Raw genomic sequence first — 27578 nt, forward strand, 5'->3', positions numbered from 1 at the left:
AGCCTGCTGGTAGCACCTCAGAATCAACTCTCAAACCACCAGGTTGCTAAGCTGTTGCAGACCCAAGCATTTTGTGCCTAAAATACCAAAATCACCATAACTGATTGATTGCTACTAGGTCTCACTATGAATGCTGACTCACGGTAAATGGACTGCATATTATTTCAGGATCAGTGACAAATTGTATGGCTGCAATATCTAATTTAGTAAGATCAACAAGTTATTAAGAGAAAAACTGAATAACAGTTCCAAAATATTTACTATAAATAGCAAATAAAACTTTGATATGGTTCAACCTCTGTATTCTCACAGTTGAAAGAATGCATCTCATGGATAGATGTGCTGTGCATGTCCCCCAAATGACTGTACATAGCCAGCAAATATCTCACCACATCTAATTCATACTCAAACGCCGGTTTATTTCATTTGCATGACAATCATCTTTGGTTTGTCAACCTATTAATAATACAGTAATTAAAATAATTAAACCATAAAGCAGCATAATTATTTTCCATCTTTTCATTCTGGATCGTTGTCCCACTATTCTTCAGTTGTCAACCCAAGACAAGTAGCAGGCATATACATCTCCAAATATTACGTTCATCTTTAAATCTCCGACAAAGAAAAGAGATGCATTTCAGGTTTCTAGTACTGTAATTCCAAAGTCCTTATACAAGTTACTCTTGGATTAGGCTAATTTTGCCAGTGCTAATGTTTCGTGTTATGATACTCTCCTACTACAGACGTCCTAGTGAGTCTTCAGTAATCTGCTATTCTCATTTCTATACTGGCACAATATGGGCTAATGGTGGCGATGTTTCTTGTGTCGTCTCTAACGGTAGTAGCCCTGCTCGCTGGTACGTCACGGCACCATAAAGTGCTCACCACGTATCCACCCCACACATAGAGCCAGTTGCCTTCCACCACCGCGCAGTGACCACTTCGCTCCTCTGCAACAAGCGTTCGCTCTGCCTCGGCCATCAAAGGCCAGTCGCGGTTCCGTCCCCCTTCAAATCGCTCTTTAAGCTCCGTGCTGTCTGACGTCACTCTCAGAAGCACTAGAACCAAAACAGTACGGCTAGTTTGGAGGGACAAACAGAGCGAGCCACTCGGCAAACTAGACGGCACGTAAAGGTGAATACGCAAAGGATTATCCATCCATTTTCCAAATCCGCTTATCCAGAATAGGGTCGCGAGAGCCTAGAATCGGTTACAATGCGCTGGTGCTCCAGTTATTCAGTGAACACATACACACTAGAGCCATCTTAGCATTGCTAATGTACTGTACATAACCCGTATGTCTTTGAACTATGGAAGGAAACCCACTTAGACATGAGGAGAACAGGCAAACCCTACACAGCAGGCACCCAGGACGCGAATCGCAATCTGCTTACTTCTAGGCATCTTTCATGTTTTATATGATAAACATTGAAATGTAGTGTATATGCATGCGCTTTAATTTTCTGTTAAAAGGTATCAATATTGTAACACTATAGACACAAGACGAAAGTACGTCTTCTTTGTAATAATATTTTTTAACAATTTCTGATAGCCTGACTGTCATATGCGCAACAAAATAAGCAATAGCTCAACCCATTCTTTTCACCCCTCATTGCATTCACCACAAACAATCTCTTATGAGGAGATGCACACCTGCTTTCTACTGGTACATGTCATCAAATTCCCCTGAGCCCACCCCATGCTCCCCTGATCATCTTACTGTGCTCAGTAGTTATTATTTAACAGATTATTGCTCAACCATGAAGAAAGTGTGGTGTAGTCCATCCAATAAATAATCCAGATAAATATCCTAATAAAAACAGCGTTTTTGGTTGAAATCCATTAAATAAATAATCTGGGCCGGTTCTAGAGAGGCATATTTAAGGGGGCAGACAGAAATGTGAAGGGGGCACATGGTGGAGGCAGGAAAAGGGTGGTGGTGCTCTGGATAACTGTTTTTGTCATGTCATTGGATTGCACTTGGTCAGGCTTCTACTCTAAGACCTGTCCAACTTAGGTGTCCCACCTAAAGGCTAAGCTTCTGCTGGTGTAACACTTAGGATCACTAAGGCACGCAAACCCCCTGACCACAATAAGGTGGTAATCCCTCAGGAGGAAAACTGAAAAATAAAACAGCAAAAAATAAAATAGAATATTCCTCATCAGATTATAACAACTAAAAACATGACATTTACCTTAATTGGATGGCCTATATCAAATATATTCGAACCCAACAATAACACAACTCACTATTGCCAATATTAACAAAACTAAAAAGGGTGGGCCAAGTTATAAAAAAAAAATCAATTCACCAAGTCTTGAAAAATAAAACTGAAAAATAGAATAAAAAAAATAAAATAAAATAAAGAATAAAATAAAATATCCATCTAGATCTTTACAACCAACAACATAAAATTTATCTTAATTGGATGGCCTAATTCTCAAATAAATTTGCAAAGTAAAGTAAGAATAAAATAAGACCTCTCAATATAGCCAATATTTACAAAACTAAAAAGGGTTGGCATAGTAATTTAAAAAAAAAAACAACTCACCATGTCTTTTCCTACAATTCTCAAACTAATTTGTAAACACAACAGATTTAGAATAGTACATTTGAACTTTTTTCTTCTTTTTTTTGTCTTTTTGTCTTGTTTTCAGGTTGTTTGTTTTGCAAGCAACTGAACTCTCTGTTTGCAACTGAACAGCTCTGCTCTCCTTTCTCCTCAATCCACTCTACAACAACAGTCTCCTGTTTCCCTTTGCAAACACTCTTCCAAATTCATCATATCCAAGTTATTTGTTACGGACTTCTCATGGGCCAAGATCACCAAATTCTTCTTTCTTTTATGTAACATGGTGTGATAATAGGGGGTTAGGACCCGTGACAAAGTGGAGAAGGACTCTCACACGATGCTGAAGACACACTAATTACCAGGGCTGTAACTTACAATTTATGCAACTCAGGAAAGGCTTCCTTGTACTCCTGCAGGAGTTTACACACAGTGGACAGGTCTGTTTCCTTTGAACATTTTTTGAGCAGCATCTGTTTTGCCACAAGAACTTACAACATCTAATACAGTGCCAGCCATCACAGCCAGAGGGTGCAACAGGGTGGGATCTAGAAATGCGCTAGATTTGGGTGCAAGACTAGATATGGCTCTCATCAGGTCAATATTCTTGTGTGAAAATCTAGTTTCCATTTCTGAAATGGCCCTGTCAAGGATGTTAAGCAGGGATCTTTTCAGAGACTGGATGGGGGGAAATGGTAGGGTCATCCGAGTCTGTACGGCCCAAAGTTGAGAGCACAACACTTTGACTCAGGTGTTTGCTCATTGTTCTCCTTCTCTTTGTTGGATGTGACTCATCCTCAGCAGGAGATGACACTTCCCAACAGTCATCCTCACGGATGTTTTTAAGGAGTCCAGTGCTGCACTAACAACCTCAGAAGCACTGCACAGATCAACTGACTGAGACTGTAGAATAGCATTTGCTGGTTTCAAGACACCAAGCACCCGCACTGGGAACTTTCCAATCTCAAAGAAGTGATGCCTCTTAATTTGGCATAGCAGGCCTGATGCCTCGGTACACAGGTCAACTGCAGCATCATCATCCTCTGTCATCTCTGATAGGATACTAAGGATTTGTTCTTGATTGTCCACAGTGCACCTTGTCACCTCATAGTGGCTTGTCCATCTGATCTCAAGCAGCCTTTTTAGACAAGGTGCATCATGTTTATTGAGCACATAGTGGTGGTGAAAAAAGTTGTAGAGTGAACTAGATAGGCTAAAAATCTTTTGCACACGGCTCACTCTGCATGGCATGCACAACCACTAAGTGCAGTTGGTGGTTGTAGCAGTGGATATATGGGACATATCTGTCAAGCCTCTTTTGGAACAGAGCTTGTATCCCACCTCTAACCCCACTCATCACAGAAGCCCCATCATAACACTGGCTCAGTATACTGTCAGCACTGTAGCCAGCATCAGAAAGGTGTAACAGCATCTCAGAGGTGATGTACTCTGCATCAAGTTGTTGCAAGTCAAGCAACCCAATAAGATGCTCCTCTGGCATGGAATTTCTGACAAACCGTATTATCACAGACACATTTTCCACATTGCACCTATCCCTGGTCCCATCACTTTTGAGGCAAAACCCTGCAGAATCAGCACTTTCATATTTTTTCCTGACCTCTCCAAGCACCATGTCAGCCAGTGTTTGAATAATTTCATTTTGGATATCCTTAGATGTGTATTTTGCATTTTATAGGACACCCTTAGCAATGCTTGCTAGCTTCTCATCCTTCTCTAAGGTATATTCCATCAGTTTTAGAAAAATACCTGAAGCAATGTCATCATCATTACCGCTGCATCATGTCTCAAGGTTTCTGCAGTCCCACGGAGCCCCAACTCATTTACACAGAGAAACCTTATAGCACTACCAATACTCTTGACATAGTAATGGTTTTTTCAAGTTGTGTTTTACCAACCAACATTGAATCCACAGTCCCCCCCTTGGCCTCTCTGCTTTTATGCTCAGTCCAGATGGTTGAAGTGTGCACATGGTTGTGGCTGGACACATGCCTCTGTAGCCCCTTGTCTTGATCAAGTGCTGCTTTCCAGTTGTTAAAACAAGTTAAGGTAAAAAACTACATCCCTCTCATTAACAGTGCTGCCATATTTCTGACAGGGGAAACAGAAGCATGTGTCCCGCACAACAGAGTACTCCAGCCATGGTCGTGTGCAGTACCAGGCAGGATTGAATGATCTTAATGTTGTACCACCAAATACACGTTTGGGGTAACTACCCAGTATTGGCTGGGATGGTGCATTGCCATTTAAGTCACTGGGTAGCTGAGCGGGTTGCTTTGGGGCAGCAATTGTTGGCAGAGGTACAGGAGAAGCAGTGCCTGTTGATGCCACAGGAGCAGACATGCTAGCTGCCGTCTCTGATGTACCAGCAACAGCATCATTGCTACTGCTATTGGTACAGCCAGGAGCAGCGCCACACTTTTTAAATGCTTGGAAAAAAGGATGCATCTCACAGCATTAACTTTCCCTTTGTGAACTGCTGGAAGCTGTGATTACATCAGTATATGAAACGAGAAAACTGATGAGTGCAGAGTTGAAAGCTGGAGCGGGGCTTTGTGTCGGGGTCTGACAGACAGACACAGGTCCTCGAGTTGGCTTTATGTAGCAGACACAGTGGTGCCTGAGGAAAAGAGAAAGAAACACTTCTCTGCCAGACTGAAACTGTGAGAAGAACAATGGACTTGTCCCCCATTGACTGTACAAATATAGATGTATTTTTAGTTGTTGTTAATTATCTCACGAGTCGCTATGATTTTGACGACAGAGATTTGCTGCTTCCTCAAAGCCTCCCGCTGTTGCGCAGCTCATTTTATTCTGCCCTGCCTATTGAGAAACCTGACACCGGGTCATTTGCATACTAACAGTGATTGGATGTTTAGCTGGGGGGAGGGTGAGTTGGGGCTCTCTGCTGAGTGCTGTGTGAGCTGCAGACAAACAGAGCACGGAGGGAAAGAGCGAACAAGAGGTGAAACCTGTCATCTCATTTGTGCCTTTTCCCGTGGATTTTTCAGCTACTTTAGTAAATCTTGTCCATATTCAGTTTGTGGGTAAGAATCTATTATTTTTTTCTCAACTTTTAAAAGTTTGATTTAAGGGGGCAGGACGTTTGTTTAAGGGGGCATTGCCCCCTCTTGCCCCAGCGTAGAGCCGGCCCCGTAAATAATCCCATAAATGGTTATCCACAGGTTAAAACACAGTTAGTACCAGTCCATAAAAACCATCATGAAACTGAGGTTTGCTCTGCTTACCCTGTAAGATCTCCTCAGTACGAGGTGACGTCCAACGGGATGGGCAGTCATCTTTCAGTCTGACTTTTGTCGCTACTACTATCCCTCAGTATTCAGCAGGGAAGCCAACAAGCCCTGCTCCCGTCTCCCACCATCATCCCTTGGGATTCTGCGGGAGTCCCTTGGAGAAGTTGGTCACGATGGTTATTGATCACCCCTCACCCCCTCGTGGGTCGCACTAAATTAACACAGGGTCGCAAAACACCTGCAGTTAAAAAAATGCGTCGTGACAGTACCAAGGTTGAAAAACACTAATCTAAAACATCTGAAAAGATGTTTATTTTCAAGTGCTCAATGCATTTTGTGATATTTGTTTGGTGATTGGGCGGCACGGTGGGTTCGCTTCCCGGGTCCTCCCTGTGTGGAGTTTGCATGTTCTCCCCCTGTCTGCATGGGTTTCCTCCGGGTGTTCCGGTTTCCTCACACATTCATATAGGTGCATTGGCGATCCCTGAGGTGGGCTGGCGCCCTGCCTGGGATTTGCTCCTGCCTTGCGCCCTGTGTTGGCTGGGATTGGCTCCAGCAGACCCCTGTGTTAGGATATAGCGGGTTGGATAATGACTGACTGACTGTTTGGGGTTTCCCTACAGACGGGGTAAGTTTTTTTTCCCTTCTAAGAGGGGTCCCTTGTCTGAAAAAGCTTGAGAACCCCTACGGTTGACTGCATTAAGTGCAAGAATAAAATGAATGAAGGACAAAAAGGAAGGAAAAAAACAAATGTAAACATTAAATAAATTGAACTTTTTAATATTAATTCATTTTGTGGTTCAACTGGATGCTTTTGTAGCGATTCAAGTCTATCATGCCCCGATGAGAGCATACTATATATTCTCCGAAAGACCTCTGCAGAAACTGCTTATGGTTGTAGTTCATCTTTTGATAGGGTATCACAGGCCGACTGACATAACAATTTATTTCTGCTAAGGCAGCACAAGTCACAAAGCAAGACGAATCAATTGAACACCAATGCTACTTTGAAGAGACTCGTGCCGCCGTGTCACCAAGTAGAATAATGTGAGTTTACAATGAATGGATGGGTTCCATTTAATACCTGCCACGATTATTTTTTTTCCTGCCTAAAGATAAAAAGTTTTCTCAATTTGCGCTACAGAGAGAGTTTAAAAAGCTATTAAAGCAACCTATGACAGAACACACGCAGTCAGAAACCTCATGCGGCCAGGTACTCGAGGACTAAGTGACTGTCACGTGACATCCTGTGACCGGCGTTTCCTATTGGACGGAACCCGACGAGCTTTAGGACCTCGGGTAGCGATTCCAGCTGGCAGGAAGGGGAGAATTTAGCGCGAACTCTTGGAAATGGCGAGTAACCGTGTGAAAAATAAAGTATCCTCAGCTTTCAAAATGCGGGGACTCATTCTAAGACCGTAAGTAAATCAGTCAGCGTAAAGTCAAATCTTAGTGTTTATTGTGCTACTTTGGCGTAAGTAAGCGGCTGCCTGCCTTTCTGGGGTTCCGGAGGTGGCCCGTTTTGAGGCGACCGAGTAAAGCTGCAGACCGGGACTTGAGGCAAGTTGTCTCTGTATTACGGTGCATGCGTGTGTATGAAGCGATGACTTTACAAGTTCCCCCCTTCTTTCCTGATTTTTGTTTTTCCGGAAGATGTTAGTCTTAGTTCAGGCATTTTTTATTATGATTTTTTTTGTTTCATTCAAACGAAGCTTTTTCCTTTGTATTCGCATATCATCGTTCTTAGTTATGTATTGATTATCAGTATGTTTTGCAAGATTTTGTACAGTCAGTTTTTGACATTTATCAGTGATCAGTTCTGTCCCAGTTTTTCTGCAACTCTAAAACCAGTCTACGCCTTCTAAAGATGCACTGAAAGACAAGCATAAAACTCTTTAGACAACAGCAAGGCCAAGAGAAAGTGGAATCAAATCAAATCAATTCAATTCAGTTTTCGATTTAAAAGCTAAAACGCAGCGTCCCTGGAATTGAACTGACATTAAGCACACAGGCATCCATTGATGTAACAGGAGAGTCGATTTTAGAGTTAAACAAGATAGAGTAGTTCAGGGTAACAAGTGTGAAGAGGGTGGTTTTCAGATTTGATAAAAAAAGTTATTTGATCAGACTGAGCTTGGGTAGTTTGCTGTGCCTGATGATTCACCCTACAGTTTCTACACAACTGTTATAATAACAAACTTCATGCTGTTACATCAACAGGAGGACAAATAAAGCTCTGTCATTTAATCAATATCTTATTTTGCAATTATTGCAGTAAATTAAGAGAACAGAGTGTAGCACTGCTGCCTCACAGGCAAGCATCCTGGGTCTAAATTCTTGACCCATTTGTTGTCTGCGTGGAGTTTTATGTTCTCCCCATATCTGTGTGGGTCTGGGGGTACTTCAGTTTCTTCCATAGTTTGCTCATTTGACAGTTCTAAATTGGCACCTGTCCAGGGCTGTTCCTGCCTTGCATCCAGTGCTGCTGGGAGATGCTTTGACCCACTAAGTCCTTGAATTAGATTATTTGAGCTTGACAGTGTTATGTTATAGTTATTTTATGTAGACGTAAATTGGGAGAATGGGTTGAAAATTATCTGTTGTCACAGTTTTTGAAATATATTTTCAAATTATTGTGAACATCTGTACACCTGCTTATCCATGCAGTTATCTAATCAGCCAATTATGTGCAGTAATTCACGCAAATATAGGTCAGGGGCTTCAGTTCCCATCAAAGATCAACATGGCAAAAGAGTGTGATTTCTACGGAAACGTATTAGGGCCACGGTGAAGGAAAAAAAGTACGGACACAGTGAAAAAAAAATAACTATATGTCAAGAATAAAGTCAACATATCCTCTTTATTCTCGTCATAAACATCAAGATTAAAGTGGAAATGTCGAGAATAAAGTCGACATGTTGACTTTATTCTCGACATTTCCACTTTATTCTCGCCATTTATGTCTTATATCTCAGCATTCTAAATGTTCAGGGAGCAGGAATATCATGAAGTGAATGTATTCTGTGTGGTGATTGCTGCCTGCACCTCCTCTTAGTATAGAGGAAGTCAGTTTAAGAAGCACATACCAATTAACAACTGGGTCGGGGAACACTTAACACAAAGCATTTAATGTGGTACATAACTTCTAACAGGGTTTGAGAAAATCTAGTAAATGAAATATTCATTTTAAGATGAAGTTTAGTTTACGACATTCTACTTTAATGACAAAATAAACTACGAGAATAAAATGAACATGTCGACTTTTAATCTTTTTTTCTTCACCTTGGCCCTAATATGCTTCCGGGCTTGTTTGTGTATTTCTCTAACTATCCATCCATCCATTATCCAACCCGCTGAATCCGAACACAGGGTCACGGGGGTCTGCTGGAGCCAATCCCAGCCAACACAGGGCACAAGGCAGGAACTAATCCTGGGCAGGGTGCCAACCCACCGCAGGGCACACACAAACACACCCACACACCAAGCACACACTAGGGCCAATTTAGAATCGCCAATCCACCTAACCTGCATGTCTTTGGACTGTGGGAGGAAACCGGAGCGCCCGGAGGAAACCCACGCAGACACGGGGAGAACATGCAAACTCCACGCAGGGAGGACCCGGGAAGCGAACCCAGGTCTCCTAACAGCGAGGCAGCACCATGCTGCCCCCAAAACACATTAACGGTTTGGAAATGATTTCAGAGGGAACACATGCAGCAGCCGCTTTGATTTAGTCTTCAAACTTCGAAGAGGACACTGCGCCACCGTGCTGCCCTTTCTCTAACTACTTTTTCTTTAATTTTTACATACAAAGGTCTGTAGCATTTATTTGGAATGATGGGAAAAGCAAAAAATGTGCAGTGAGTGACACTTCTGTGGACAGAGATGCCTTGTTGGAGAGCAAGGTCAGAACATAATGGCTAGACTGGTTCAAGATAACAGACAGGCTTAGATTAGGGGTCCCCAACTCCTGTCCGCTGAATGCTGCAGTGGCTGTAGGTTTTCATTCTAACCCTTAATTAGTGACTTATTTTTGCTGCTAATTAACTTCTTTGGAATTAATTAAGGTGAGCAGAAAAGCATTTTAGAATGCACAACTCATTGATACCTTGAGGAGGATCAGCTACATCAGTGGAAGTGCAATCCTGTGAACATGGACCAGAACCTCAAAGGAATGAATGCTACATGCTTGCACAATGCAACACATTTTTTTGCCCACTATAGAGCAGAACATTAATAGAGTGGAAATGTTTTCTATTTACATAAGCAAATTCATTCTCTGAAGGTGCCTTTATAGTGTAGCATTAGTATCAAGCATCACAACAGATAGATTCTCTGTTCTTTACATGGTTCTTTGAGGTGACTTGCTATATGTAAAAGGACTGTTTGCTTTTTGCCACACTAGTTGGGGGGGAAAAAAGCGCATGTGACTGCAGAGCTGCCATTTTTATTGGCGCTTTGGCTATAGATGATGCAATGCCGGCTTATTCTTTGGGTGATTCATCTCTGGGTGTTGCAACCTGTCCAGCGCCATTGCAATAGCAATTTGCATGCATTTAACTGCTTACATTTGGAAAAACCGGACACTGCTGTAAATTGCACTTTGATGTTTCCTAGTTCAATCACAGTGTAAGCAAATCCTATCTGTCTGGATGACAAGCGGATAATACCATCCTATACAGCTGGCATGGAGTGACTCAGTGATAATTGTGAAGCACCCATTCGGTCAGGCAGTTCATGTTGAAAAGCTCCTGTGACTAAAATAACGAGAGTGGACAGAACTTGAAAAGGAGCAGGTAGAGTCCGGTTACTCAAAGTCTGCGTTTGTAAAACCGGTGCCAGTTCAGGAAACGACTCCAAGAGGATATCTCTTGGAACTCGAAATCAACTTAGAAGCCAGCCATCATCATCTATAAATGCATGCTGTCTTATAATTCTTCCATTTCCTCTAACAAAGCTAACGTGGCTATGGTATTTGGAATAGTTTGGCCATTCTGTGCACCATTATATTGTTACAGATTGATTACAGTCGAGTGAATGAAATGTGTTTATTTTGTTAATCCTGTGTCGTGAATGTGAATACGAAAAAGAAGGGGAATGACACGGAAACAATAGCACTACTTTGACACTGGGTGCCGACAGTATGCAAAACTGAGCAGAAACGTGCGTACACAATGGTCTGAGGCTGCTGTGATAATGTGCGCAGCCTCATGCAAAGTTTAGTTTTTATACATGACGTGTGTGTGAAAATGGGTTTACTCAACGTTTTTGTGCATACGTTCCATTTATACATGAGACCCCCAGATGGCTTTGCTTTAGGGATAATAAGCAACACAGTGTTCGAGGATCTAAGATTAAGTTTGAGAGTGTAAGGGGACAGACTCGCCAAAGTATTAAAAAGCAGCACAACTGTTCATAGCCTTATGTACAATTAGGAGTATCTTAAAATCAGTTCTAAAGGACAGAGGCAACCATTTCAGTGATATTAAGTAAAGTAAGATGTGACCAGATTGTTGTTTTCTTTTAAACAAACTTCAGATGATTTATGTCTCCTTCTGTTGCAGTTTCATGTCTTTTAGGTGTCATTTTTAAAACATACCCAAAGTTACAAATTCACCTTTGATGTTTAAGGTAATTAGAAGACTACCATGAAAAAGGAACAAAACTATATTTGTTTTTGTGTTGTCTGTGTTTTTTCTTTTGTGTGTTCAAGATATAATACTGTCTTTGTTGAACAGGTCACATTTACAAAGCTCCTGTAAGAGGACATTTTAAATGTTGAATCGGGGTAAAAAGTATGTCAATCAGTCATTTTCTGATCCGCTTATTTCAGAATGGGGTCGCAGGGTGTACTGGAGTGGGGGTTGCTTTACCCTGTCCCAGCTAGCAAGGCAGGAACAATCCCCTGGACAGGGTGCCAGTCTGTCGCAGGGTGAACACACACACACCACAAACTAGCGACAATTTAGCATCGGCAAATTAAATATTGCCAAAGTAAATATCAATTTAATAAAAAATTTACACTAATATTGGTTATGCTTGGGTAGGAATAAACATTGACACAATGACCTTGAATTGTTATGCTAAATAAATGGAAAGTGAATTTGTTTTCATGCTTAACAGGAATCTGTTTAATTTCTGACTTATAATCAAAGTTTTTCCTATATATTTGTTTGCAGGTCATCCCCTGTACATATTCTGTTTGGTACTGCAATGATTAGCTACAGATTTATTAGTGTAAATCTGATGGTTGGTCACTATGGCAGGTCAGCAGTCATTTGAAATGTTTGCAGAAATTAAAAAGGATATAACAAAGAGGTTCATGTTTCACACATTCTTGCATGCTTATATATGTCTACCTATAAAATCTACATTTATTTGCTCTTTCAGCGAGGCCAGTAAGTACCTTACAGAAGTGCTGTCCTCTGTCAATGAGCTGGACTTCGAAGATGTTATTGAGCGTCTTCTTGACGCTGTGGAAAAGCAGCCATGTAAGTATAGCAAGATCTTTAAATTTCTTTCTACACGGTTAAAGTTATAGAATTAGGAAACTGTTGTACTTTGTTTATTCTAAATCTGATATCTTGTCTTGTACTTTTTTATTGTTACAATTACCTTAGTATCTTTGGAGGGTGTGGAAGAAGATATTTTAGAGCTGTGATGAAGAATAATATGTGTTGATTCTCAAGCTTTGCACCATGGACCACCTTTTCTTCCAACAGCCCAAATGTCTGGTTTTTGCACTTTTGCTGTTTTCGAAGCAAGCACATGTAAAGATATGATGAATACAGCATTTTGCACCACTGGGTTTTTACTGTTAAAACTTAAAAGGAAAAAAAATGCCTCATTGCCTACAATACAAGTCCAAAAAGCTGGAGCAAACCTGCTAAACGTGTTGCTCGTGTCACTTCTTCCACATAACTAAACTCAGCTTTCAACTCCGTTCCTCCTTTTGAATTATATTGTCAATCCAGACAAAGTTTACATGTTTTCTCCCTCCTCTGTTCTGGCAAACTGTAAAAAGATCATTTTCACTAACACCACTAGATTCAGAGGTGGGAGTAATGCTTGGGTCATAAGGGTAATGAGTAGCCAATTGTACTGACAACTGATACCTTATGTGTGTTTCTTATTTATATTATGATATATTAATTGTCTGTTGTTGGTATTAGACTTTTCTAAGAATCTCATCACAATGTGCATAAATAGCAATGAGCTTGAACTTGAAATACTATTAGTTTTCAACAATGCAGTTTTCACCATCTTCAGCTCACGATACATTTGTACTTTTTGTTATTTTTTTAGTATATATACTTTCTGATCATAATATCTTGTGTTGTACTTCCAGACAATGATATGATAACAGAGGAGGATCTTTCAGTTAAATTACTTGTTCAATATAGAGTGACTGGCTAGCTACAGATTTTATGAGCTTCTTAAAATGTAAATCCAGCACGTGATACTGCCTTGTCATATAAATCTTGAAGCACCCTACAGAAGACATCTGTTCTTTTCCTTCTCTCATACCAGTGTCCTCTAATATGATTGAACTTCCATTAGTTGAATTAGCTGTCCAGGAATGTAGCCAGTCCAGCACTGAAACCATGTGAGTAGCTCACAAGTTATCCATGTGTTTTTTGCTTTCTTGTGTACTTTTGGATGAGGTACTGCTCCATTTTGTTTACATTTGTACATTTTTACTCATAACGTCTAACAACTTTCCTCTCTAAATCTCTTTAATGCAAAAATCTTGTCTGTTGAAATGCATCAATGTGTGTGTAACTCACTTGCCATTTTAAAGTCAAACATTTAACACCGAGGTCTATTCCAGTTTCTTCTTTTGCTTCTTTGATTCTCTTGCACTTCTGTCATATACCATCCATCCATCCATCCATTTCATACCCGCTGAATCCGAATACAGGGTCATGGGGGGTCTGCTGGAGCCAATCCCAGCCAACACAGGGCACAAGGCAGGAACCAATCCTGGGCAGGGTGCCAACCCACCGCAGCTGTCATATACCTTTTTTTTTTTTTTAATTGTTAAATAGATTGTCAAATAATCCTTGTTTTGTTTTAATATGCAGATCGGAAATTATTTCATAGAAAATCAGTTTTACAATACATTATACCACCTGAAAATGTGTTGAATTCTAATCCTATGTCTATTAGGTACTATAAGCAGATTCACAAAATTCTTTTTTTTATTTTTCTTCCTAGAGACCATGTTTTTAACATCATTGGAGCATTTGATGTTCCTCGCTACATTTACAGTTCAGAAAGGAAGAAGTTTATACCGTAAGTAACCACTATATGAGGAGTTTCTAGTCTGTATGACAGCTTGTATCATAGTGAATCCAATTTCCTTCTAAATGCTTAACTTTCATTTTAATTGTAAAAGGCAGTTGGAAAAATAATAGTAAGAAAAAAAAGAGCTGCTTTCAGTATTTTAGCAGCAAACAATGAAATAAGAAGTGAAGGGCATTAAGAACAGTGAAGGGAAAAATGAATAAATAAACATACAAAAATACAGAAAATGAAATAATTGTTCATCTGTCAATTTTCTAACTTTGTACCTCAGTTTAGTGTTGTAGAGAGGAATTGTCAACGGAAGGGTGGAGAATCTACCAACCAACATGAAGTCCAAATCCAAATAGAGCAAATATCTCAGAAGAACTTTGAAAGCTTATGGCAATGCATACTGGGTTTTAGTCAAAACAGCAACATGGCCAAGCAGGAGCATCTGACTGTCAGGCAGATGACAAAAGCAACAAAGGAGGCTATGTGGTTAGAATGTTTGAAACAATCGTGAGGATTTTTAACAATCAATCAGTTCCTACAGTAGGTATTTAAAATTAACAACACATTAAGAAAGAAGCTTGCACATAAATCAAAACATAAGTGTTACGTTATAATATATACAGTTCATTGCAAAGAGGAGTGCATAGACTTGCACATTAGGGAGATCAGAAAAACTCTTCAGGATAACATTCAGTGGTTTACCTGCCTTTAAAAGCCAAGGGCAGCAATGCACATCGACGGAATGTAAATTTGAGGAAACATATGCTACAGCTGAATAATATAGAGAACATTATATTGAGCCCTTGTGATTTACATGTCTCTTTTGTTTGTTTTTTGTATATTTTTTTTTAAACAATACTGTGACAGATGAGCACTATGAAGATGTAATAGTGACCACTAGAAATTTCTGTCTCCCTTTTATGTTTCAGCCTGTGCATGAGCAGTCATCAGGGTCCAACACTGTGTGGCAGTGCAAAGGATAAAGCTGATCTGTTTCGGGAACGGTACACAATTCTGCAGCAAGTGAGAGTTTATTTAATAGAAATATAAATGCTTACCCTGATGTTCATTATTTTCACTTAGTTCATTGCCTGGTGTACATATACCTGATCACTTAAGATTCTTATTCTACTACTGTATTAAAATATATAATACTGTATATATAAATGCAGTATAATACTGTATATTAAAAGCAATATGGCATTGTCTTTGTTGAAAATATATGGGTGACTAAACTAAATCACAGTTCTGCAATTATGCTATTACATTTAAATATGTGACCGCAGTCAATTAGAGCTGAATAATATTTCAATTGAATTGTCACCTTTGCTTACTTTTACACAGTGGCTTGAGTGACATGCTTTATACATAGGACATTGTTTTCTCTTGAATCTTCTTGCTTCCCCTTTTTTAAGAAAGGGTTGTGTTTTAAAACTAATATGCATTGTTTAGTTTTTCTGAGAGTCTTCTTTTTATTTTGTTATTGTAGCGAACACATAGACATGAGCTGTTCACTCCATCAGTAATTGGCTCAGATCCCAGTGAAGGCAGGAGCAAATTCCAGGTTTGTAAATTACAGAATATGTTGAAAAATAATCCAACAGTTGTCTATGCATGAAAACATTTGAAAGCTGATTCATATCATATCCACTTCATAAAACACCTTATCATGTCTTTGTGGTTATGAACCTTTGATACTTGCTTTAGATATAATATGAAATGATGCATCTGTATAACTTGTGTCCATCTCCAAAATTAAGATGAACATTTGAATCAAATAGTAATGTTAACTTTGAAGAGAACACACCATGAGGCTTTGCCAAGAATGTGCTGTTGTCATGATCAGCATGTATTTCAAACCCATTTTCACATGAAAATTTTTATGGGGACTCTTGTATGTTCAGTCTACAACCTCTAAGTCCAGCATTCCTTCCTTAAAATTGAATAGCCACAATAACATGAGAAAAAATGGGATGGAAAATTAGCCTACATTTCCACAGCTAAATGTTACTGAGGAATAATAGAAACTACACAAGTCAAGCTTTGGTACTTCAAGCAGCACAGATACAGAAAATGCAATTAATACAAAGATAATTGAGAAATAACCAATAGCTTTTATTTTCCTTAGTCGTCATGCCTTTTAATGAATGAATTTATGCATATAAAATTTGCAATGTACTCCATTGTCTTTAATAACTTGCAGTAGGAAAGTGTAAAAATTAACGTTTATGTATTTAGTACACTGTTAAAATTGCATTTGTATTTGTGAGTCTAGCAAAAAATTTCCATAAACAGTGTAATTCAGGAAGAAAATAATTTGCTGTTATAGGGTGCTACAGTGGAGAGATGTTTAGGAAAGTAAAGCTGAGATTCTCCCAGCCTGGGTAGTCCCATTCACACTACACAGAGGTAAAGCCGAAACTGGCAAAATACCTACTTGGGTCCAGGTTGTATTGATAATGTGAATAAGATTATGTTGACCCACAGTTAAGTTTTGTTATGGGGCATGATAATCATTTTACATGTATATAATAGATGTATCAAAAATGATGTACTCTGAAGAGCTGATGTGTGCCTATGTGTGTTCATTCGTTTATTCTTCTTAAACCTGTTTTGCTTTTGCTAGATTGTTGGAGACTATGGATACCTGACAACTATGCTAAATTATTTTTTTTTTCTGGTGTACTCAATGTTGGTCTGTTTAATACAATCTTAAAATTTTGTAATGGATTTCGATGTTTTCAATACACATTGCTTGGGTGTACGAATCTTTCTTTACATTTTTGCATTGCAGTTAAAAACTGTAGAAGCTTTGCTGGGAAGCACAGCAAAGCTGGGAGAAATCATTGTTCTTGGAATGATAACACAATTAAAAGAGGTACGTTAAAACAAGCATGCGTGTCTTAGTTAACCTGATAGAATTTAACTGAAAGAAAATTACAGCTGGTTGCTGATACCCCTTTTAAAGTGTCTTTTTTTCTGCTTTAGGGGAAGTTCTACTTAGAAGATCCAACTGGATGCGTTCAGCTGAATATTAGCAAAGCAATATCCTTTAATCTTGTTTACATTGAATTTGAAGCATTTGACCTGCTCACTGCTGATTGGACTACATACTTTCTGTGTCCTTCGTCATATTTTTTGCTGGTTAGGAAATAGAAAAGCACAGCTAAAGTTTTTAAGCTGTTCTGGTTTTCTAATATAAATAGCTACACAATGAAACACAGATGTCTTTCTTAACAAAACCTCACCAGTTTCATAGTGGGCTGTATACGGAAGCTTGTTTTGTTTTAGCAGAAGGTAAAAAGTTGGTTCTGTTTTTGCTGTGTTATCACTTATCCAACCCCTGTATAGCTTCTTTTTCAGAAACCACTCTGACAAAGCATTAAAAATATTACCATTGTAAAACACTAAAAACAGTTTGTAAGTGAAGACTGCGATTTAAAAAAAAAAAAAAACAAAAAAAAAAACTGCTTAATGGTTTTTATCAATGTTTATTTAATTGGATCACTTTTCACCCACAGTCCCTTCCTTTGTTTTTTACAGTGTTGGGTATCCTTTAGAGACAAGATCTGTTCAACTTATGTTATCCAGGACCATTTTAGATATATATTCATTAGCCTTTTTCCTGGTACTGCTTCCTTTCACAGTTGTCAAAGCTCTCCTTTTTACCTAGGTTCATTCTTCAACTTTCATGCCTTAAGCCATTTAATACTGTTTCTCATTGCCAGAACGACATATTACTTCCATATCACTTCTTTCTGTCAACTATGCACTCGCCTTTCTCTCCCTCTATGAAACTGCTCATTCATCACATAATTGTTCTTTCCAGCTTTCCATTACTGAGTGTTTATATCACCTGGCACTTCTGTGCTATTGCAGTTCTTGTCAGATGCCTTTTTCAAGTTTAAATCACAGATAGAAACTTATACATTGTAAAAAGCTTGAGCAATGACCTAGCCATAGGAATGTATTAAAACCAAAAAGGTTTGTGTAGTCACATATGTTAAAGATTCCTAAAATTAAATTTTGCCACACTGCACTACATTCCTTTGCATGCAGGGTTAAATTTTACATTATTCATTAGTATTTTGAGTATGCCATTTTGTTAACTGTTGAAGGGAAATACAACTTCAAATCAAGCTGGAGCAGCCCCTCATTGTTTTAATGTGGGAACCATACATCCATACTTTGTCCTTACCTGCCTTATTCAGTTTTGGAGTCTTATGGGCCTGAAGCAAATCCAGTCAGTCTTGGCTGCATGGCAGAAACTACCTCTGGAAGTGTGCCAGCTTTTCATAGGGCACACGTCTGGGCATAAGATCAGGCAAACTTTTGGTCACTAATTAACCTAACCTGCAGAGCTTATAAACTTAGTAGGTAAACCACAGTAGCCAAAAATGAACATGCAAACTTCATGCAATCCTGGCAATTAAACCCAGTTTTCTGGAGCTGTACTGAGGCTGTGCTAACCACTGCACCGTCAAGGTGCCTTGTGATAACTTGCCTCCTAATCTGGTGAAGTAATTCCATCTTTAATATTAATGCTGCTTTCCTCATCATTCAAAGCATCACTGTCTGAGGCAGGGGTCCTCAATCACAGTCCCGGAGGGCTGCAGTGGCTGCAGGTTTTTGTTCTAACCCGGTTGCTTCATCAGAAAGCAATTCTTGCCAATAATTTAATTTCATGGCTTGTTAGTGCTTTAACTCTGCTATGTCAGGTAATTCTCATGTCCTGGATTTTCTTCCCTTTTCTAAGGATACCATCCAAATGGTTTGAAGGCTAAAATGGAGGAGTAATTCTCAGTCCTTCACTTTTTTCTCTTCTTTTTCCATCCAAGTATTTAATTAAACCCAATAGTGCATGATAAATACACACAGAGGTGTAAATGGTAACCAGCTAAATGAAAAATGCTGGTCTCTTTTGTCATGTGCACGTTATCGTTAATTAGGAGTAGTTAAAAACCAACAATACAGCTGTTTAAGACTAAAATAAGCAATAAGAGTTCAAAATCTTAACGAGCGAGACAAATAAAGTGAAGCAGACGTGTTACTTGAGGAATAAGTGCTTCTTATTAAGCAACTGGGTTGGAGCAAAAACCTGCAGCCACTGTGGCCCTCCAGGACCGTGATTGAAGACCCCTGGTCTAAGGAAACTCCAGCTGAGAGGATTTTTATATTTTTCATAAATTCTGACTGGTGTATTTTCCTACTAGAAATAAACTGAATTGAATTGAATTTCCTTGGTTACAAGGTTTTTATTGTTGTTGTTTCTGCATCACTGTAACTGGATTATTTAAGCATGTCTGTGTTTTCAAATTTCTTGATGAATTAAATGGTTGATAATTAATGATTAGTAATTGCACACATCTTGTTGTCCACTGCAGGCTCATATGAGGATGGCGTTTTTCATGTAAATGCCTTTGGATTTCCTCCCACAGAACCTTCAAATGCAACCAGGTCATTATTATAGCTCTATTTCCTTTTCTTTTTTTTTCACAACAGTCTTTAAATATTTGCACTTGCTTACATTGTTTAAACTTTCACAGAAACTTTAGAAATGTTATCTGTTTACTATACAATACAAGTGAAACATTTTGATTTGCATAGTTGAAGAAATAGTGAGTGACCTGCATGAGAAGCCAAATAAAAATGTGTAAACTATTGTTTCAGTGATAGAACTAGAATGCTGTTAAATTCCAAAAAACTTACTCTACTTTGTAAGCGCACAGCAATTTTTCACAACTGTGCTTTTGTTGCTGATCCTGTGCACTATGTGTATATGTTTGTTTTATATTATAAAAATACCAGCTAACACAAGGATTTGTCCATCATTGCAATTCTCGTAGTAAGATGTGCAACTAAATACCTTACATTAATTTGTCAGTCTTTTCTGTACCAGGCTGAAATTGCCAAAATCGTAATTGCCTATCAGTTTTTGTTTCAAAATGCTACCTTTCCATCCAGTAAAGCACCATTAGAAATGTAGCTATGTGTAAGGTATAATTTCTAGTGCTCTTATTTTTTTGGTTGCTTGCAGGGCCTATTATGGGGACATTAATTTCTTTGGTGGTCCTTCATCAACATCCGTTAAAGCATCAGCAAGGCTAAAACAGTTGGAGGATGAGAATGAAGATGCCATGTTTGTTTTTGTTTCTGATGTGTGGCTGGACAGTGTTGAAGTGCTTGAGAAGATTCACACCATGTTTGCTGGTAAGTTAATTCAATGCCTCTTGTTTTCAACAACCAAGCATGTGTAATACCTGCATGTACAGCTGCTTACATTCACTTGTACAGATTTTTTTTTTTTAGCATCTAACCTGCATAACATGACTTATTTTGTTCCTTCATGCAGGTTACTCTGCAATGCCTCCAACTTGTTTCATTTTCTGTGGAAACTTCTCTTCGGCTCCTTATGGGAAAAATCATATAAAATCACTGAAAGGTAAAACATTTTGCTGTAGGACAAGTGATATATAAAGTCTGTTATTGTCTTTTCTTTGTTACAATAGATATTCCTAATTATTTTTAATACTTCCTGCATATTCATATTTAGATTCCCTGAAAGCCCTAGCAGACATGATTTGTGAATATCCTGACATTCATAAGAGGTATGAAGTTTTTAAGATTTCTACCAAGAATGTTTATCATCAAAGACGCTGTTTCTTAATTATGACTTTTCCTGTATGGGAGGATTTTAATGCTTGAAATACATCCATCCACATACTGAACTTGTTTAATTGTGTAGACCTGGCACTTGTCCTGTCCTATACAACCATAAAGTATTACATGTTTTATTATGTCAGGATACTCAATTTACACTTTCATTTATGCCGGTTGGAAACACGCAAGAACTGGGGAATATTTTATAGTACTAGCTGCTTTACAGTGGGTATTTTGTATAAAACATAGATTAAATTGGCATCAAGCGCAATCTTTCCTTGAGTGAAAAGCTTTGTAAATTTGGAAAGTGTCATGTGTAATATCTAATGAAAAACTTGAGTTTTGCATGTGTATATAGCTTTTGGGCAGGGTTTTGAGATAAACATTTCATATCTGTTTTTAAAATATGCTTTTCAAATCCCAATTAACAGCAGTCGATTTGTGTTTGTACCTGGTCCTGAAGACCCTGGTCCCAGTACAATCCTACCCAGGTAAGTGCAAGCGTGGGTGTTATTTATGAAGATACTGCAGGTCAAACACTGGCAGATCATGTTGCAAATCTGATGACATATAAAATTAGTATAAGGAAAAAGGTGAAGATTATACCTGTGCTGAAAGGAAAAGAAAAGATTAGAGTCAAAACATTTAAACTGTATAGCCTTGCGGGACTAATCTTTACCCTTTTTCCCTTTTGAAGATGTATGTTGAGGCAGCCCTTCACAAAGCAACAGTTATGGTGTTTGGGCAAAATTCTTAAATTGTTTCTTTAGGTAAGTCTAGGCTAGAAAACTCGCGCTCCTATTGGTAAAAGAGAAGCAAATTTCGTTTTGTGGGCTATTTAAAGTCTGAGGCATGTCCAGTTGCAGATTAAAAGGACCATCAAACATGATGGTCACCCAGGTTTTTGGGAATATTTAAATTGTTAATAGAATAAAAAGAGATGGTGTAATTTATTTTGGTGTATAACAACAAAAACATTTACAGTATTTACATAGGACATTCTCACACGCAAATAATTATAGACACATTGCAAAGGGTTACAGAACAAGTTAAAAAATGTAAAGAGTAATTGTTCATGAAAACATATTTAGCACTAAAAGAATGAGACTGTAAATGTTCATCTTAATAAACAAAAGCTATGGTGAGAGGAAAGCAAAAACGCCAAGTATCACTGGAGTAGATAAATATTTATGGGTTCCAAGGCTAAAAGACTGCCCACCTTTCTCTGGGTATTCTAACAAATATTGTATATGTCAAAGATTATTGGTTGCAGCAGAATTTGAGTATTCTAGTGTAAACATTTATGTAAGGCCTCTGTCACCATTAAGAAATCTGATATACATTCTTACTAAACAAAAGTAGCTATAATGAAAAGCAGTGGTACTAATATACATAAAAATCAACATAGGAGATCAGTATTTCCTTGTAAGCAAATTACATGCAACTGTAAGTGTTAAAATGCAATTAGGAGGCAATGCATCAGACTCGCCCTTAGGATTAGAGAAAAGTGACCTTAGGATGCTTGCATTACTTGTATAATACAACAAATTGGCAATGAGCCCTATGTGTGGTCCTATCCCAGACAAATTAATCATTTTTTGGGGTTTAAATTTAGTCCTGAATTTCACGTTTTGTCTACTGCTCTTCATACATATTAGATTACCGTTACACTTATTACAGAGTGTACCCACACATGCATTTTTTTTCCTTTTCTTATCACTAATACAAAGTACTTAATTGTTATCAAGTACTGTTGTTGTTGCTTATGCATGTTTTTCAGTTGTGGTACGGCAAATGCCCTGCTTCTGTGTAACGTGTATTCTTTGTCTCCCCTTAGGCCACCTCTTGCTGAGTACATTACTGAAGAGTTCAGACAGAAAGTCCCATTTTCAGTATTCACTACAAATCCTTGCAGGTAAAGCTCTAACTGAAAGATGAGCTTTTGGGGTTAAATCTTCAGCACAGAAGATTTAAAATTTAAGTCCTTAGAAACTACATATATCTAGAGATAAATGATACAGTAGCCTGCTAAAAACGTGTCTCTATTTCATAGAAGTTGTAGCTAGTAGTGTCCTCCATCATCTGAAGAATTTTAATATAGATTGTGAATGACTTTAATGTGTGTTTAAGGCTGATTGGTGACAGAGTTACTGCATGTAGAGATATGAAATTAACATTTGGATCTGCCAAGTTGTTTCTTAAAATGTTTTCTATAACAGCTGTTGAAGACTGACCTCTTCTGGTCACACATAACATTTGCTCCTCTTGAAACATAGCCTGGCTTTAGAAATTATTTTTAATATAAATCTTTTATTACAATCATAACTGTGACCTTTCCTCTTCAGAATTCAGTACTGTACACAAGAAATTGTTGTCTTTCGAGAGGACATGGTGAACAAAATGTGCCGAAACTGTGTTCGTTTTCCGAGCAGTAGTTTTGATATTCCCAATCATGTAAGTTATGTGACACACTCCATTGCATTTCAATCTATAGGGTGGCATCAAATTTTATCTTAAAATATACTTTTGTTTTCTCTTCTGTGGTTCTATTTTGTCTAAGTGGTGCATCATTCCCATAACCTCTAATATCTCCCACATGCAAATTCAGCTTTAACTGAAACTGATATCAAACACTGATATTTATTAATTAGGACAGTCACTTCTTCCACCTTGCGTTGTGTCAAACTGAGCAGCTCACTTATAATTTGAGCATAAACAGTTTAACAAAAATGTTTGATTTAATTTTGAAATAATGCTCTCCTTTTTTACTTAAACAGAAAGTGGACTATATATATATATATAACCCATTAAGAGTTCTTTTCTCCTGATGTTGCTGGGAAAGGCCTCAGCTGCCTGAAACTAATGGTTGTGAAAACTAAATAAGAAGGCTTCCAGCTTATGGCTCAGAATGCTAAAAATGTGTTCAAATATAGTTAAAACACAAAACCACATTAATTAAAAATTAATGTACTATAAACCACAAACCCCAAATTATGTACATAGTGTGTAAATGTATGTACAGAGGTACAGTATTTATAAAAAAAAATATTGTGCTAGAGACCTATGTTTGCAAAGTGCCCTGAGATGCTGATCATTATGGGGAATGCCAGTTTTAAAATAAAGATTGTTATTTGTTTTATTCCAGTTTATAAAGACTATTTTATCTCAAGGGCACCTCACACCCCTCCCACTTTATGTCAGTCCTGCGTACTGGGCCTATGACTATGCCTTGCGGGTGTATCCGGTGCCAGATGTTATTGTGTTCGCAGACAAGTATGATCCATTCAACATAGTGAATACTGACTGCCTCTGTGTTAACCCTGTAAGTACTGTTTATTGTCTCATGTTCATCTGAAAATAGTACTAGGTACAGGAGCTTTGAGTAGTAGAACTTTTACTGTAACATCTAAATAAAAAAAGGATCCATCTAATGTTTGGTAGCTAGGTATGTGCAGAATGTATGCTATAATGAATGTCATTTTTCAGAACAGAAAAGAGAAAAAAATCACTTGATTAAACACCTTAACTACAAGAATACTGCCTGCTATTTTAATTTTCTTCAAATAATTTTCTGATTTCTGCTTATTTTGAAAGAAGCCTGGGAGCAGCCATTTCATGTAGGGGTGCTTTGCTTATCATAGCCATAATTTAGAGAGTCTTCAATTATATTTGGAAAATGTAATCGGTTAGAGTAAAAACAGTCTTGGATATTTTTTTTTTTTTTTTGCTGGTAGAGCCTTATTTGCTAAATCCAGTAAATTCCTATTGCTTATATTTTTCTTGAGTAACAGGTACATTCAGAGTTTTTTTTTTTTTGGTGACACAACAGGATTAGATAATCAGAAAAGAGGAGTGTGTTGCAGGCATTCAGTAACAGAAACCCATTAAAGAAATGACGTACTGTATTAGTTCTCATCCAGCTATTTGTTATAGATCTGTTGAAACAGTCTCCAGTTGCTCCATTATCCTCCCTCAGTCCAAAGAAATGCAGGTTAGGTGGAATGGAGACGCTAAATTGTCCTTAGTGTGTGTGGAGGGGTGTGTGTGAAAATGTATTCACTCAGTGATGGACTGGCACAGGGGATTGTTCTTGCCTTGTGTCTTATGCTTGCTGGGATAAACTTCAGCCCCCATGACCCTGATCAGGATAAAGGGGATTTAAATGATGGATGGAGTGATGGATGTTGAAACCGTGTGATCTGGTGGCACAGTGGCCAGTGTTCATACTGTGAATATTTGGGGGCCCACAATAGGAATGGAAAAAGGATACGGATGTCCTGTACTTCACGGCACACGAAGGACTAAACATATTGATAAAACGCGAGGAGGTTCGTAAGTGGGCTTAGGATTTAAACAGTGGAAACAAATAAGTGTCAGTACTTGGGTTTCTTAATTAAGCTAGTGGGGGATGTAACTGGGGGTTATGAATTACATTTTAGAATAAGTAATTATACAACCTCATTACTTACAAAAGCAGTAACTGACTAGAAGTTACATTCCCAAACACTGCTCTTGATATCTGGCCTACATTGTGTAAAACGTTTCTTTTCAGTTAGTAACTGAACCTTCTTTTCCACTTGAGGGATAGCAAATAATATAAATATTGTCAAATGCTGTTTGAAAAGTTAGATATGGAATTATTAGTAAGCTGGCTTTAGTCTGCAAGCATTTCATTTCTGAGTTTTTATTGAACATCTGTATTTACTATTAAGTCACACACACAATCCCATTGATTTTCAATGAATGTTGAAGCAGGAGAAACAATCAATTTTTCAAATATCAGTAAGAATGGCCTTGTTCATAAACTGATTAGGCAAGGTGTTATTGCAAGATTATGGAATATTCTTAAACCATCTAATTTTATTTCCTAGTCTGTTATACTTTCTCTGGGTATGACGTTAATCTGCATCCAGACCTGCATGTAGGCCCTCCAACCTGCAGGGAAAAACTTGGGGGTTGGTTGCAGAGCTGGCACTCCAGGCACCATTAAAAACCTCACACAGGTTCCATTGCATCTGAACTAGTGTGGTGCTGAGGTGTCCCCAGTCGCATGGCTGCACTCGGGTCCTAATCTGGGATCCTGAGTTGGTTTGTTATATGGTGGATGTGGCAATGCACTGTATCAGCGTGTGCTCCTAATCTCCTCATTTGAGTTTCACAAAATAATTCTGCCTATGCAGTAGGACAACATACACCAACTGATAGGCAACCTCTATATAAAATATGAAATAAAGTTTAATGTAAAACAAAAAGTAGAGACACCTTAGAAAACTTAGACTCCTGAAATGCAAATTTACTAATTTCCAGCCATTAAATCCTGTGCATATTTGTGAAATCGAGGATTCAAAGGGGGAAAAAAAGCTGCACTTACTGGAGAGTTGGTGTAAATATGACCTGCGGCTCACAGTTTTGTTCTTTTCTGTAAGAGAGAGTGAGAGAATTGAAACCAAGAAAGGAGTTTCTGTGTATGTAATACCTAATGAGTCAGTGTAGGCTTTGGGGTTTTGCTGGAGGAGTAAGCACTTGTCTCTGAAGTACAATCGCTTGTGCTAGTATATTCATTTAATATACAAATGATCATACTTAATGTTTTGCTAAGAGAATTAATTTTTAATACTGTTAGATTGTTCAGTTGCTGCTATGGGTAGTTTAGCTGTCATTGGACTAAGTGCCTGCAACCAGACTCTCTTTAAGGATGAAAACATTCACTTTTTACATTACATGCTTTGAATCTCCAGGGTTCTTTTCCAAGAAGCGGCTTTACATTCAAGGTTTATTACCCATCCAGTAGAAATGTTGAGGACAGGTGAGCTTTCTTTCTTTCTTTCTTTCTTTTTCTTTCATATAAGATGTGTAACTGAAAATGATGGGTTTGCCAGCTTTCCAGGGATAGATTGTACAGAGAACTACTACTTACTCTGTATGGTGAGTATCTGGCCTGAAGAAGAGTCACAAAATGTGGCTCCTTATAATTGAGTAAAAAGTTATGTTTACAGTATATACAACAGATCGCGATAGAAGATATTAAATTACTTTTATAAAGGTTGATAAAATGGAATAATTTAGAAATATTTAGATAGAGAAGCATATTCAGAAAGCCCTGATTAGCAACCAATACAACTGGGGGTCCTGTTGATGGTTTATGTAAGTATAGAAGAGGTCAAGTGCAGTAACCCAAGTGTCACACTCCTAGACCTCCTTTGGCTTGAGTGGTTCAAGGGATTACTTTTTTTGCTGTCCATGGACAGTGAAGACCAAATTTCACACCCCAAGTGTCAAGGTGTGGTGGCTTGCAAGAAGGGACTTGCCTATCTTGGAACAATCTGGTTACATAATGTATGATTTGTTTAAATTGTGTTCTTTGCATATTAGTGAATTGTGGACCTTAATTTGTCATTTGTTTTCCACAGCAAACTCCAAGGACTTTAATGAAAAGAACTTCATCTGCTGTCTTCATATTATCTTGTGTATTTATTATATTAATTGTTTTACACAATGTTTTTGTATAAAGAAAATGTGATACATGTAAGTTCAATATTAATTATTATTTCAGTTTTACAAAGATTTATATATATTTTTTTGTTTTATTTGATAACAATTTAATATTAAATCTTTTGTTGCCATTAGTCTATCTTTGGCCATGTTGTCAATAAAGATATGTCTTTACAACTTAATGAAGATGTAGTCACAATATATTTGTTATGAAGAAATAAGCATTGGGAAAATAAGGCTTGGCAACCTGAATAGCATATTTATCTAAATGTTACAAATCAGATTT

At 38.1% G+C, this 27578-nt stretch overlaps 2 protein-coding genes across 2 annotated transcripts in view; one reads left to right on the forward strand and one right to left on the reverse strand.

Moving 5' to 3' along the window:
• Nucleotides 1-1047, reverse strand: part of LOC120518609 (kelch domain-containing protein 1) — a 41929-nt gene extending 40882 nt beyond the window's left edge. Inside the window, exon 1 of the mRNA XM_039741485.1 lies at nt 886-1047. Within this exon, the coding sequence (XP_039597419.1) occupies nt 886-981 (96 nt within the window). The 5' untranslated portion in view covers nt 982-1047. The remainder of the gene's footprint in view (nt 1-885) is intronic.
• Nucleotides 1048-7116: 6069 nt separating this feature from the next.
• Nucleotides 7117-27324, forward strand: pole2 (polymerase (DNA directed), epsilon 2). Its single transcript, XM_039741917.1, has 19 exons — nt 7117-7260; nt 12233-12333; nt 13373-13448; nt 14060-14137; nt 15070-15163; nt 15630-15704; nt 16935-17018; nt 17129-17185; nt 17389-17437; nt 19525-19597; nt 20178-20350; nt 20493-20582; nt 20694-20748; nt 21232-21291; nt 22638-22715; nt 23146-23254; nt 23946-24122; nt 26539-26606; nt 27211-27324. Exons 1-19 carry the CDS (start codon nt 7193-7195, stop codon nt 27227-27229), a joined length of 1584 nt encoding a protein of 527 aa, XP_039597851.1. The 5' UTR covers nt 7117-7192; the 3' UTR covers nt 27230-27324.
• The last annotated feature ends 254 nt before the right edge of the window (nt 27325-27578 follow it).

This window comes from Polypterus senegalus, chromosome 18 (genome assembly GCF_016835505.1).
Source record: "Polypterus senegalus isolate Bchr_013 chromosome 18, ASM1683550v1, whole genome shotgun sequence".
Lineage (NCBI taxonomy): Eukaryota > Metazoa > Chordata > Cladistia > Polypteriformes > Polypteridae > Polypterus > Polypterus senegalus.

What these genes read in the sequence shown, in the direction of transcription:
- pole2 (XM_039741917.1), top strand. Translation starts at nt 7,193, where the DNA reads ATGGCGAGTAACCGTGTGAAAAATAAAGTATCCTCAGCTTTCAAAATG. An exon ending in CGCTGTGGAAAAGCAGCCAT is followed by an intron (nt 12,334 to 13,372) that starts GTAAGTATAGCA and finishes CTCTCATACCAG; the next exon opens with TGTCCTCTAATATGATTGAA. An exon ending in AAGGCAGGAGCAAATTCCAG is followed by an intron (nt 15,705 to 16,934) that starts GTTTGTAAATTA and finishes TTTGCATTGCAG; the next exon opens with TTAAAAACTGTAGAAGCTTT.